We start from the raw sequence: 14,137 nt of genomic DNA, 5'->3' as shown, positions 1-14,137 counted from the left end.
ACCATGACTGTTGTTAAAAATTCTTCGTTCTTCATCTTCAATTTCCAAAATATTCATCCAAGAAACCAGTGTGTAAAATTATACAACGCTTCAAAGTTAGTTAGAAAATTGCATTAGCCTTTGACGTACGAATCACAAGTGATTCATCAACAAATTTTTAACAGATATCAGATTGATTGATCATTTATCGATAACAACATTCGTTCATATTTCAAGACCATCCTTTGTGAAATGAAATAGTACTTAAGTACTTTAAGTAGCATTTAATTCGATTGACACTTAGCAGCACTCTTGTTGAGAATCTCTTAGTTAATAGAAAGAGAAGATTAAATATTCATCGACTTTGAAGTTTTTAGTGAAGCATACTGAAGGCTCGTGTTACTAAACAGAGATGGAAAAAGAAATGAAGAAATATACGTTTTTAAACTCGCGTTATTTTATTGTCACGTAAATGTCGGCGAAGAACAAATAAGTTCTTAGAAACCATTTAAGAACATTCAGTCATTGTAATTGATAGTGTTATTCTATTAACAGATGGTGCAAGACAAATTTACACGATATAGAAATTATCGCCATGAACCTGCAGACAACAGTAATTATTGAAGACAGTATATTACGTTTCCAAGATTCATGGTCTCGCTACGAGTACTTGTAAGTTAACTTGCAGTGAAGTTTCTTGCAGCATGCTTTGTTACTTGGAAGACAGTAATCACAAGTATAGGAATTAATTAAGGCAATTTAACAGAATCTTCTGAAATTTATAACCTTCCAAAACATTAATTTTAAGGGTATTGGAAGAGAAATATTTGAAACTTTGCGAAGTTTTCCTGCAAAAATAATAACTCTATCGTAATAAAGTTCCACATGCGTAAATTGTCTGGTTAATAAATTTACTTCTTTAACAACTCTATACAATATAATACTCAAGGGAAAAAAATTAACGGTGCAGTGATATCGAAAAACGTACTTTCCTAGCGATTTTCGCAAAGCGTTGGAATAATTCGTTCGCATAGAGACAGTGAAAGCAAGAAACGGAAGAATGAGTAACATTTAAAGTACCATAAAACAAATCGACAAAATTTTCTTTTTAATGTGCCGAAATGTACAAAACTGGAAATAATTCGCAATTGCTTCGAGCGCAAAATGATCCATAATCGTTGAACAAAAAGAAAACGTGGCTGACATAAAATATTCACGACTCAACGATTATAAATTACAAATAATAATACGTTTTACGCTATAATAAGAAATACGGTGCCGATAGCAACTAGGAATTTTATAATGCAGAAAATTCATTTTTCTATCTATTATACAATGTTTTATATGCACATAGTATACTACGTAAGATAAATGGCAAATTACTAGATACTAAATACGTAAACGATCATGTATATATTGCAATTTAATTTATTTAATTCATTGCTATCGAAAATTAATTAAATCACCCGTATACTGTCTTGAATCATTATTTTATTTCATTTGAAGTTGTTCAATGTTTGACCCCAATTTGATCTGATCCTAATTCGAATCATACAGCGATGCAAAGCATTTCTACGGTCGAACATCTTACAAAATAGGATTAGTTCTATCTTACATTTGTATTTACATATCAAAAAATATGTGCGATATGCACAATTTCGAACGCTCAGCCAAACTGTGAAATAGTTAGACGTGTGACCAACCTTATTGTAGTTTATAGCATGTGCTATTGGAACTTGTATCGTAAAGCAAGCGGTTAAAGAAAATGAAATGTCAAATCAAATTCGTTCGTATTTCAAGAAAAGTTAGACAAGCACGTAGGATATAAGAACACGTTCGACAAGCCGTGTGAGGAACAAACGAAGCGTAAAATTGTAATTCGGTCTCTTCCAAAATCAGAAATAAAAAGAAAGTCATCTAAAATTCCGTCACGAGATCCTAAACCGCAACCACGTTCCTGTTTCCAACAACTTTCGAAAAGATACACACAACTGAAAATTAGATTCGTTCGCGGTGGACCAGAGAGAAGGGAAATTCCGAAAAAATGGATAAGCTCGTCACGTTGAAGCTTCGACCGTGCTCTCAGACAGAATTAAAACGTTTCGGATTACGTGAAATTTGATTCACTCTCCCCATTTCCAATGCAACAGAAATTGCGAACGAGATTCACAAACCCGATAAAATTAAAAGCATCGTGTATTCTCTGAAAATTAGATAATTTTTAAAATACGCAGCCAGCTATAACAACGTTATTATGTACAGCGTTAGATAATAGCATCAAACAGATTCCATGTAAACGACGTTAGTTGGAAATTGTGTTCATTTATCGCAATTACTTTCGAAACTAATACCAGCAGCTATTAAAATTAGTGGAAATTTATGCGACCATAATTCAAACATTGCTTCCAATTCTTTAATGAGGTTTATATAGTAGAAATGGGAAATATCACTGTTTAGAATGATCTTCAAAATGATTCTTGAAATATCGACGTTTAAAGAGAAGCGCAACTTGTAACGAGCGCCATCTCTGTCTTTATCACACGCTCCTATCTCTCACTCGCTCTCACTTTCTAACCTACCCCAAGTTTGCACCGCGTGACCTAGTCTACGGCAAAAACTGAGTCAGCACTATTAGGCTATTTACATACTACTCACATTATACGCACTACGGGGGAGAAATGTGGGTCACGGTGTGCCGATATTTATTTATAATTTTCGTACGTAAACATTGACATTGAAAATCCTGCCTGGAAACTAAATAACCCTCCAGCCCCGATATCGAAATCATCTACTACGCATTCTATCAATTTTTGTTAATTTAATTTGTATGTTGTAAGTCAACAAACAAATATATATTTTTCTTCTTCGTATTGCATTAAAAATCTCATTACGATAAACTTACGAACGATATAAATTTCCTTCGCGATTTTATATCGAAAAATATGTAAATCGCGGCGGTTAAAGTAAAACAAAATACATTTTCAAAAACTTCCCTTTTTTATCTTTCAATCGTACTATTCTAATATTGTATAATTCTTCGTAGTGTATCTGACAGTCGAACAAAACGATCAAACGATGAAAGACGAACATTCCTGTAATACGACAGATTTAATCAAGCTACTTTTAAATATATAATGATTGAAATTCAGCAAGAAACTGAAACCTGATAACGTACTCGTTTCGAATTTTAAAAATGCACAGGACGACTAAAGCATGGAAAACTGAATTTTACGGGGAATATTAAAAGCTAACATTCGAACTGTTCATCCTTTAAACGCGAATGCATACATGTATCCCAAGAGTTAAAATCTTCATTTCTATTATTTTATATTTATGTCGTAATAAATGACGCGGCGACTTTTTCTAACGATCGTGACAAAAATTAACCGTAAATAAAAATGCATGAAACGAATGATATAAAAAAGGTACAATAACGTTTTAATACATGTACAATGTTATAAACCAGCGTGCTTAATTATAAAATTAATTTCAGCGTGTCGTGATTTATGTTCCAGGATCGATAAGCAATATAGACGGCGCTGAGTACAACTGCAATAAAACTGCAGTGCGAAAAGTTATCAGTGGAGTCGTTGGAGCAGCAAGCTCGGTCACATCCATCCAAGTAGCAAACCTTCTTCGACTCTTCCGAATACCGCAGGTACGTGCCTTGAATTATAACTTCCAAGACTACGTTTAAAGTATTCCTTTGTATCAACTTGAGTTCCACATCCATTCGTATGTACGATCAAGCAAGGCAAATATTTTTGTAGAATCAAGAACAGAAACATTTTACAGAATTTAATCTCGAAACACTGTAACCTACATAAGAATCATATGACTAAGTGAAAGATCACACACAAAATCAAATAAAACGAATATTTTTGTAAAATCAAGGACAGGAGCATTTTACTCGATCTAATCTAAAAATATCGAGTTCTATATAAATATTACGCCACTGATGAAACGATCACACATTCGATCAAATGAAAGAAACGCTTTTGTAAAATGAAGGACAAAGGCATTCTCTATTTGATCTAATTTATAAATGCAATAACCTTAAAAGAATCGTATAACCGATTGAAACTTACATAACATATTATGCAATGTAGAAAGATGAATAGCAAAATTAGGAAAAAACGTTTACACGATCATATTTATTCCAAGTCGGGACATGATTGAATAAAAAATTCACTATAAAAGAGTTTCGATCTTATAGATATTCTTCAGGAAAGAAGGATATGAAAGTTAAAAGACTTGCGGTTGCAATTTTTAAAAAATGAAAATACTAGCTAACTTCAGCGAACTACAAAGCTTTGTTCACAGTGAAACTTTACGGAACTTCAAGGAAACCACGGCCTAAAATTGGTGTGGCGTGAAATCGGCTGTTACGGAAGTTGCGCGATACAATTCTTCGAATAAATAAAAATTTTAATTTCTCTTTGTAGCCACTGTAACGTAATCTCCACTAAATCTTCATATTCTTCTAAATTTCAATATTCCAAAATATCTTCATATTCGTGTAAATCTTTATGTTTTAAATTCTAAAATTTAGCTCGAAAAAGCTCACGTCCAACGTACAAACTAAATCAATTTCGTTTCTACTTCAAGAAATACTGAAATAAAACGCACACGTGTAAGTTAACTGAATACAAAGAACGAAATAAAATTATGGTCAGAAAAAGTTCTTATCACGCATCTGGCAACTCTTTCTCCCAACGCACCACTTTCTCATATTCTTCCATTTGCACCAGATAGCAATCACTACCAACGAATAAGTTAACAGTATTCATTCGCGTGGCAACGATACTTGTTTAGCTACTTTTCTCTTATTCCTGGGCAAGCAAAAAGGATTACACACATCAAACTGGATGCGTGTAATACGAGCTTTCGCAGTTACCAACTTCTGGTTTTAGAAAGTGCGAGATAGAAGTTAACCAGAGCGAAAGCAACGAACGTGTTCTTCGTCGATAGCATCAGGAGGGAGAACAGAGGGCAGATTCTCCGTCATTTTCCTTTTCTCTTGAAAATTTACAAGGAAGAAGCAAACTGGAGCGAATATTTCGTAAAATAAGCTGGATTGAAAGTAACGCTCATAGTACGCTATGAAATGAAAATTCAACGACATAAAAAGCTATCTCAGAACGTCTTCTTAGCGCGTTCGTCTTCTTTGTTTCGTAGTCCGTTCTTCTTCCGTTTCGTAGTCCGGTCGTTACCATCAACGCCGTTTACGAATGTCCTTTTGAAGTTGGATTACCACGTATCTTAGAATCTAACTCTTAAAGAAATTGTTAAACGTTACCCGAAGAAGGAAGAAGGAACAGAAGAGAAAAATGGAAAACGTTTCTGGAAGTTGCATTAAAATTTAATGATTCAAGTTTGGATGTTGAGTGGAAAATTCCAATGGAAGAGGGAAATTTCTGAACGTTTCTACGGGCTGCTTCTGTGGAAAGCAAGCTACAAATTTTGCATTTCGACGGCACAGAGAGAGTGCTGTTCTGTGTCTTGAATTAAGTGGCAGGAACTTCATCGGTCCATCGATATATCTTTGCATCTCTCTAGAATCTCCTTCAAAGTAAACTTTGACTTTTATTTAAAGAATCCCGATGAGAAATGAGAAGGCGAAGAAATTTTTTTTGGATGAACTAGAGAATATTGTCTTTTTATTGTTTTGCCATCTCAGAAACAATCGGATAATTAATCTGTAATTTATAAATTATTTGTCTCTGAGAGGACTCTGAATTCTTGTTTTAACTTTGTTTGTAATTGTAACAAATCGTGATAAACAAACATATATTTTTTCAAACGATAAAATAGATGCATTTTACCAAATAATCAGAGAAGTTACATGCATGAGAAAAATACTAAGCAACGCGATTAATAAAATACAGTAGAACAAAATATATTTTATTTTATTTTATTTCGAATATTCTTATTCTCTTTCATCTTTAGATCTTTTTAAGATGTTCGACCCATCTTTCCAAGCCTTAAATCGCCAGCAGAATGAGGAATTTTCAATTAGTTTGTGCAACTTAAGCGGAGAAGAGCAAAACATCGTGACACGCCACTTCAAGGAGAATGTTACGTATTGGAACGGAACTAATTTTCCGTGGGAGGTGGAGCTAACATTTCGTGGAGGCGACAAACGCTTCGTCGGGTCATTGTATCACAGGAATTGCCCCACGGAATTACTCGCAGAATCAATTTGAAGATTCAGCGAACCATTCTATCAGGTGGATTTTCTTGTTGGTTAGTGCCTCCGACAGGATGCATAACTACCTTTCGCGTCACCGTCAGTTAAAATCGATATTGTGGTCTGTTATCGACGCGCTATGTTGTTATGTGATTACGTAAAAACGAAAGACGCGATAAATTTACCGAACATGCCCGAAGAGAACGTAAAAGGAAATTTGAAATTCAGATGCCTGTTTGTTAAAACTACAGTTTGACAGTTCTTCTCTAACGCTAGATTTATCGAAGACTAAAATATAAGGCTTGAAACCAAAGAAATGAAAATTGGAAGATATATAGAAAACTATTGAAGCACTATTCTAATTTTACGTTCTAAATTTTGGTTATAAAAAGCACACAAAATCAACAGAAACGAGCCATTCCAAGTTTATAAAATTTCCACGAGACATTTCGATTTTTTATAATAGACTTCTACAGACCGTGAAATTAAAAATTTTCTGCATTCTCCATACATCTAGAGATGTATTTCCCTTGTTATACATGCAAATACAATACATATATAATGCATACAATAATAATACACATATGTGTAGCTTTTAATAGACGAAATTTCCATTCTATAATATACTGCGCATATTTACATTGTAAATTCGGTTACATAATGTCTAGATTATACAATGTCTATGTTAAGCAGCTTACATTTACATAAACTATGGCAAATAAAAATCGATGTTTAAGCGGAAAATAAGGAATTTGAATGTTATCGATAAAAGTATCAGATAATGATCAATCATCGTTGAATTACGCGTATAATTGATATCTCTGTATTAGGTAAAATGAAAAAACAAGTTCAGTGCATGAGGCACGTTAACCACGCTATATTGTTTCTCCTGGCTGTACATTTCACTTGGCGTTTATAAAAGCCTCTGCTGTGTCTCGTAAATTCAAAAGCTGCCGGTTGATTTGCGGAAACGTATCGATTCATTGAGACCGCAATATCCTGCTATCCCGATAAACCTTCGTAGAGTATATTTCACAATTAATGGTGTATTAAAGAATCTTTATGCCAGTGGATATTAAATACCTCGACGAAATCGATTTATTTTAACATCGATCACTCGTACATAATTTTAGAATACAATGGTCCATATCAGACGAAGAGGTGAACATTTTTAAGTTTGGTATGAGAAGAACGTATTCGTTGGTTTCTTACGTAGATTTAGTTCTTCCAACGTTATAAATTATAAATTCGTATATAAGATTCAAAAAAAGGGTTTATCATGCGTTGCGAACTCATTTATGTATCTCATATACAATATGATTATTATTTTTCTAATTTTCAGAGATGACAGAGCAACGTATCCGATGTTAATTTTTTATTACAAATCACATCGACAGGATAGCAAACGAAAATGAGAAAACTCAGGAAACGTTTAATTCTTAATTCTCCTCGTTAATAAGACTAACAAAAAGCAGATAAAAATACCTATTACACCTCGAGATTGTCAAAATTTTGCATCTATTATAGACGAAGATATATAATTGGCTAAGAATCGACAGTGTTGTAAATCTGTTTATTGTTATTACTCATAAAATTCTGTTTAAAATTTATCATTACAAGAGATTTATTATATTTTTTGAAATTATGAATACCCATGATTCAAACTTTTATATCGCTATAATTTTCAGCTTGTCATATTCTTCTAATGGATTTGAAAATTCTGCGATGACATAAGTGTCACACAGAAATCCAAAGATATTACTTTATGCTTCCTATATCTCCTTTTGCAGAAAAAATCTACAATATCCGTAGATATACATAAAACAGCATGAAAATTCAGTGGAGGCAATAAACAACTTCACATCATTAATCATGTGACGAAGGTAGTAGTATCAGTGGACCTTAAACCGTGGCACATCAAGTTTCCATGTGCAATATTGCCCTTCCTCATCTGTATGCGTCTTCGAGTTTTGCACACAAATCGTATTAATCAATCCAACGTAATTTCTATTTTACGTGACCCCTTTGTTGTATTTCTTTCATGTGTCACCGGCGTAGAAATACAATTCTGCGTGGAGAAAAGAAAGGAAATTAAGTTTCTTGTCTTAAATGAATCGACTACAAAGTGGCAATTTTCGAATATCTAGATCGGCCTTAATGTCAACGAGGTTTGCAATTGTGTGATTTGTTCCTATTTCTGTTAAACATTAATTACGCATTGATGCAATGAAATTAAGGAATAAATAAAAAGTGAATTGATCAGTTTCGTTTCTAAGAGGCTCATATACATACGTATCATTATACTCGCATTTATAGGAAATAAAAAAAATAATTCGCCTGTACTGATTTTTAATTTCGTGAAAAAAAGATGTAAACGGAAAGTTAATTAAAATAAATAGTAAAAATTATATAGTACTTCTATGAACTAAGAAAATATTTCTTTCTTATTCGCTAAAGTAAAAGCTGCAAATGAAACGTCAGTCTTTAACGTGTGCAAGAAAAGTCTGAAAACACATAAATTATGACCCAACCTTTATCTACCCAAATTGATAAATCTTAGTTACCGCGGAGTAAACCCATAAAGAACAAGTATCATAAATCTGTCCATTACGCCTCGCTGGGAATAAAAAATGGACCAGACAAAGACAAAATTTCCAAATCCCTTTTCATTCTTCGTTAGTCCCACCGCTGTCACCCAATTCCTACAATCCACTTCGTTCTTTTCCGCCAAACATCACCCTTTTTTCCCATCCCTCTTAGCATATATCGACAAACCTTATTCGTATCCTGTACATATTCTTGAACAAGACGATTTTTCCCTTTTTCTCTTTTCGATGCATATCCAGCAGCTTGATTTTCCAGCTCGTTGTTCGTAATGCTGAAATATTCACGACAATGCCAATGGCTCGGTAGATAGTTAGGAAAAGACGTATGCATCGACGAACAATGGAACATTTACACACGCACAATTGCGTTTCATTTTTTGCTCGTTTCATCCGATACCGGTTTGTTTTTCGCATGATGCAAGCGATTGGCCTCTGCGACGCCAATCGTGGTCATCAGTGCTCCTTTAAACACTGCTCATCAAAGTTGCTGTCACCTATTCACGCTCGTTTAAGCGTAATGGTCCTTCGTATAATCGTTCTTTCAAATCCACTGTTGTATTATGTTCATCAGTATTTACCAAGAACCGGTTTTAGTAGAACAAAGAATAAACTTCGTACATCGAGAGTGAAAAGTGAGTATATGTGTTATAAAAATGAGACTTGAGTGTTGTACATATACCAAATGTTTTTTTTAGTATCAATTTGTATTCCTACATATTTTATATTCAATTGGCGTTCAATCTACGCAACATGCGTGTAAGAGTTTTTGAATAAATTGAATTACGCAAGGGTTCGTATTCACAATCTGAAAATTTAATAGGAAACGTAATTTGATAATTGACAAAATTTTGACGAAGATCAAACGGCAAAGTTGTGGTAAAGTTCTCTTCGTCAAATTCTAAGCATTTCCATGATATGAATAGGGAGGAAAAAGAAATTTTAAAATATTTCTCCTGGCTGGAGAAAAAAACGGGACAAAGTTATGAAAGATCCTGATGTACACGCGAAGCTACTGTGAGAGGACTATAAGGTTGAAAGTACTCAGGACGATAAATCAAAACTCTGTGCGGGTAAGAGAATATACACGAAACTGGGAAACTTCTGTCCTGTTGCTCGACGCTCGACAGATTCGGCTTGTGAAACCCCCGAAAGCGTAAAGTTTTAAAGAGATTTTGTGAGGATTTGCAAAAGAGGAAGCTGGATCAGGAACACTATAAATCCTAGGCAAAAGACTGCGTGAATTTAATTTCGTCGCGTAATTTCTGACAGGCGTCTCTATCTATTTTCGAAAGAAGGTATAAACTCGTGAAACAGAAAGACTGTATAAAGATACTCTCTAAATAGAGCTTTGAGAATGAAGAATGAACTCCGGTAACGCTCCGAAGTAAATATAAATCAACCTACCCTCGAACAGTCTACCTGAGAGCTACCAACTCATAAAACGCGCCACAATATCTTTTTGCGAATAAAAATAAAGTATTCTCTTTCGGAAAATTTTCGGAGTGTATGAAACAGAAGGTAGCATTTGTATTCTACTTTAAACTGGGACATTCGTTCGTTAAATAAAGTTTATGATTTTTAGAAAACTTTTACTTCATTCGTTTCCCTATTTATGCTTTTTCTCCGCAAATATTCACCTTTTTTTATAAATTACTATTTAGATAATTTTAATAATAACTCGAGGAATGTCATCTTTAATTTGTGGTGGAAAAAATCTATAAACAATAAACCACAACTTTAGGAAGCTTTATTCGCGACAGAACCATTATTTCTCTTTTATGTTTGGAATATATAATACATATTTTATATTATATCGCAAGACGGATCTTAATTTGCAAATTTATGAGTTGGAACGAATAAAGTGATAACTTTCCAATAATTAGAAATTTTGTTCGAAGGGCGAATGCCTAGATTGAAAATGGAACGCCTGTAATAAAGGAATAATTTCATTTTTGATAAGTTAAGAGAAGATAGGATAAGGAACGCGGAGAAGGTTAATAAGTATAGTATTCGGGAACGACGCGATGAACTTAGGAAAATTTGTAACTGCCAAGAATTTATCGGCGTAGCTACTTTCTCACCCCTCGGAGTTATACGAGAGGTCAGCAAAGGGATGACGCGAACTTCCTCCTTTGGATTTAAGTTTGTTATTAAACTCGCACGTCTGACCTCACATGCCTGCCAGCTTACTAACAAACTTGGCCTATTATTAGGTACACGTAAGGGAAAAGAGGCCTATCATGTTCATTACGTCGGAAGAGAATGTTTAAAAAGTTACCTATTTCTCCATATAACTTATTTTCCTGAAAAGTTCGAATTGAATCGTTTTAATTAGCACGACAGCAACGCTCTTTTATTTGACACGAGATATCCTGAGAAACGCGAAACGAAACTTCGAAAGTAGGTAGCACGGTTTAGTAGATAATATCCTTGTTTCGGTCAGATACTGGGGGAAATTACGGTTAATTAACTATGTATAGAAGTTGGCCAATTTCTCCGTTACAATTCCTCCTAAAGTGTTGTTAATAAGTAACGCAGAATGGTAGAACAGTCCCGTAAACAATTGAGACTCATCTTTATTTAAAATAGAGGATTGTAATACTAATACTCTCTTTAGGAGTTTCTCCCATTTTTTATGAACTTTTATTACTGATTATTTCTTATTAAAGTAATTTATTAAAATATCCGCGATATGCAAAAATGTATAAAATATTTAGATCGAGTTCTCGTTAATTAAATTTTTTTACAAACCCATGAAAGCACGTACCAATGGTTCTATTATTGGATTCGTGCTATGCAGATATCCAGCTTTCGCGAGAGACAGATATTAGCAGAAATACCATTTGATTCAGATAATAAGATGTATTGGCGTAATCGAATCATTTTGTGCTTCGGAACAGACACGAGGTGTTAACTTACAGAAGTCCCGTGAGAATAACAAGTCCTTCGGACTATCAACTATTCCTGTCATTGCATTTCAGAATTGGCTAATGTCATCATACAATCGAATATCACGCATCACAGACCAGACCTTGATACTATTGAACGCGATTAATTATTACCATCTGCAATTCGAATAGCTATTTCGTTGTCTATAAACTCGTGTCGCACTAAAATAATAAAATTAATAACTTTATCAGCAGTTTTTTACTATAATTAATATCGTTTACAATCTCTAATCTCGAATCTGATTCCACGAAATAAATGTCAATTATTCCATTATTAGTAGATCTATCATTATTAACGAAGCAATTATTTAGTTAATTTCGCTTTACATCGTTATACACCACATAAATATAGATACAGATATAGTTTCTATAATATATATAATCCAAAAGCTAATAGATAAATATACAGACACATCAATTAATCCACTAACTATATATATTCCAATATTCGTTCTGCTCATTGAGGTATTTTAAAATACAATAGATGTTTTATGACTAAACGATAAATTTTTCACGACGCGAAATCGTAACTTAATGTCGATATATCGACGTGTCTGGCTGTGACACTCCCGTTCTATTTATGAATATTAAAATCTACCCGTCTGTATATAAATATAAAATTTTGTATTATGTACTTTATATGAAACCACTATATTCATTTGCAATAATTTCTGATTTTGCATAAAATAGCTAGGAACACATGAAATCTGGAAATTTAATTTTTCCTCTCAAATTTAATTTATTTACTTATTGTCGTCCTAGACATAGTTAACTTTGAAATTTAATTTTCATTTTATATCACGTATTAATTCGTATCCCTTACTACTATCTGACAAGTAGAGCGTCATTTTACTTGTAAAGTCTACTACAGACTTTAAACGTATCACTGAAATAATATGATTAAGCTATTTTGGCTAGGAAAGTAACTAAGCAATTTTATATCGTGAATGCCTTGACACTAAAAACTTTGTAATTTAATTTACGATTTTTATCGCAGATTATTTCTTATCACTCACCAATGTTACGTAACTCGTTTATCGTGTGACAGCGTAACGATGAGAATGAATGGGCGATTGGCTTATCGCTGAAACGTTTATCTTAGCTCGGCAACGGAAATTACAGAAAGAGCACACCTGCAAAAGACATAATATGTCAGTCAAAAGTCTCGTACTCTATATCGAGAGTATGAACGTCCGCTCTATCGACCGTATTTGCACGAAGCTCTCGAAACGCGATAACATGCAGTTCTAGCCAGTCTCATCAAGCAGGTAATTCATCAGCAATAATAGCATTTCACAGCCATTGTATGATGGTATCGATCTAGTGAGTTATATCGAATTCAGACTAATCCTCCACCTTGATCCGTCTTTGAGGCTTAGGATAATTAAAATTATCCTTCATCTGTTAATAGAAGCTAATGTTAAGTATAATATGTTTCATGGTTCTTTCATTTCTGCGCGCGAAGAATAGTATAAGAGCCGTGATACTTAACAAGTACATATTTCTAAAAATAAGAATATACTTTTGTATATTATATTATATACTGTATACTTACATTTTTATACTGAAAGAATTTAAATTGAAGAATATAAAGAAAAATTGAAGAAAATATGATGTTAATTCTAATAGAGAATTGTAGTGGCAAAATTAATATGTAATAAATCTTAGTATAAATATTATAATAATTGAAAGAGAGATTAGAGAGAGAGAGAGAGAATTGTGAAACTTACTGAAAAGATAATACAGCTGAATTCTTTCCGAAAAATGAGATAATTATATAACATCCAGATTGATTTAGAAAATTTTGTTATGAATTTGCAGACTTTTATGAGTACGTATTATAGTGACTTTATTTTATATACCTACTTACCATGATAGAACAGAAAACTATAATTATTTAACTAAAAATATTTCGTAATAAATTAACATATTTCAACTAGAATAACTGAATCAATACAACTAATCAACTCGTAACGACTAACGACACGCACAACTCGTCCCAACTAACAACTCACAACTCATGTTAACCAACGATAACAACCACCTTTACCGCCAAAGCGTCCCTTCTGAATAGTTCCCATACTCCTATCACATACACGTTTTTATAGTCGTCCATGACCAAATATGATCACGTTCGGCTTTCCAGGCAACCGCTTTTCTGAAAGAGCCACAGACCTGTCGCTGGGTCCGATAACTCATTTCCCATTTGCCGTGACAGCATTTTCACTTTCTATCTGCACTGTAGCTCGTAATGCTTGCAAGTTCATCGAGTTTCACATGATTATTTCACGATACTACTTTACCTACTACTTAACTTTACCTACAACTTGTTCATATTAAAAATTTTTAAAAATGTTTCACCCCTCATATGTTACGTTATTATAATTCCGAATTGATTTAAGATGTATAAATAA

The 14,137-nt window shown here is 33.5% G+C and overlaps 1 protein-coding gene across 2 annotated transcripts in view; it reads left to right on the top strand.

The window, feature by feature from the left end:
* Positions 1 to 14,137, top strand: part of LOC126872355 (uncharacterized) — a 327,311-nt gene that overhangs the window by 272,844 nt on the left and 40,330 nt on the right. For both annotated transcript variants that reach the window (XM_050632210.1, XM_050632211.1), the window contains one exon: positions 3,495 to 3,637. In XM_050632210.1, coding sequence (XP_050488167.1) covers positions 3,495 to 3,637 — 143 coding nt within the window. The remainder of the gene's footprint in view (positions 1 to 3,494; positions 3,638 to 14,137) is intronic.

This window comes from Bombus huntii, chromosome 13 (assembly GCF_024542735.1).
Source record: "Bombus huntii isolate Logan2020A chromosome 13, iyBomHunt1.1, whole genome shotgun sequence".
Lineage (NCBI taxonomy): Eukaryota > Metazoa > Arthropoda > Insecta > Hymenoptera > Apidae > Bombus > Bombus huntii.
Note: the sequence above shows the minus strand (reverse complement) of the source record. Positions and strands in the feature narration are given on the sequence as shown.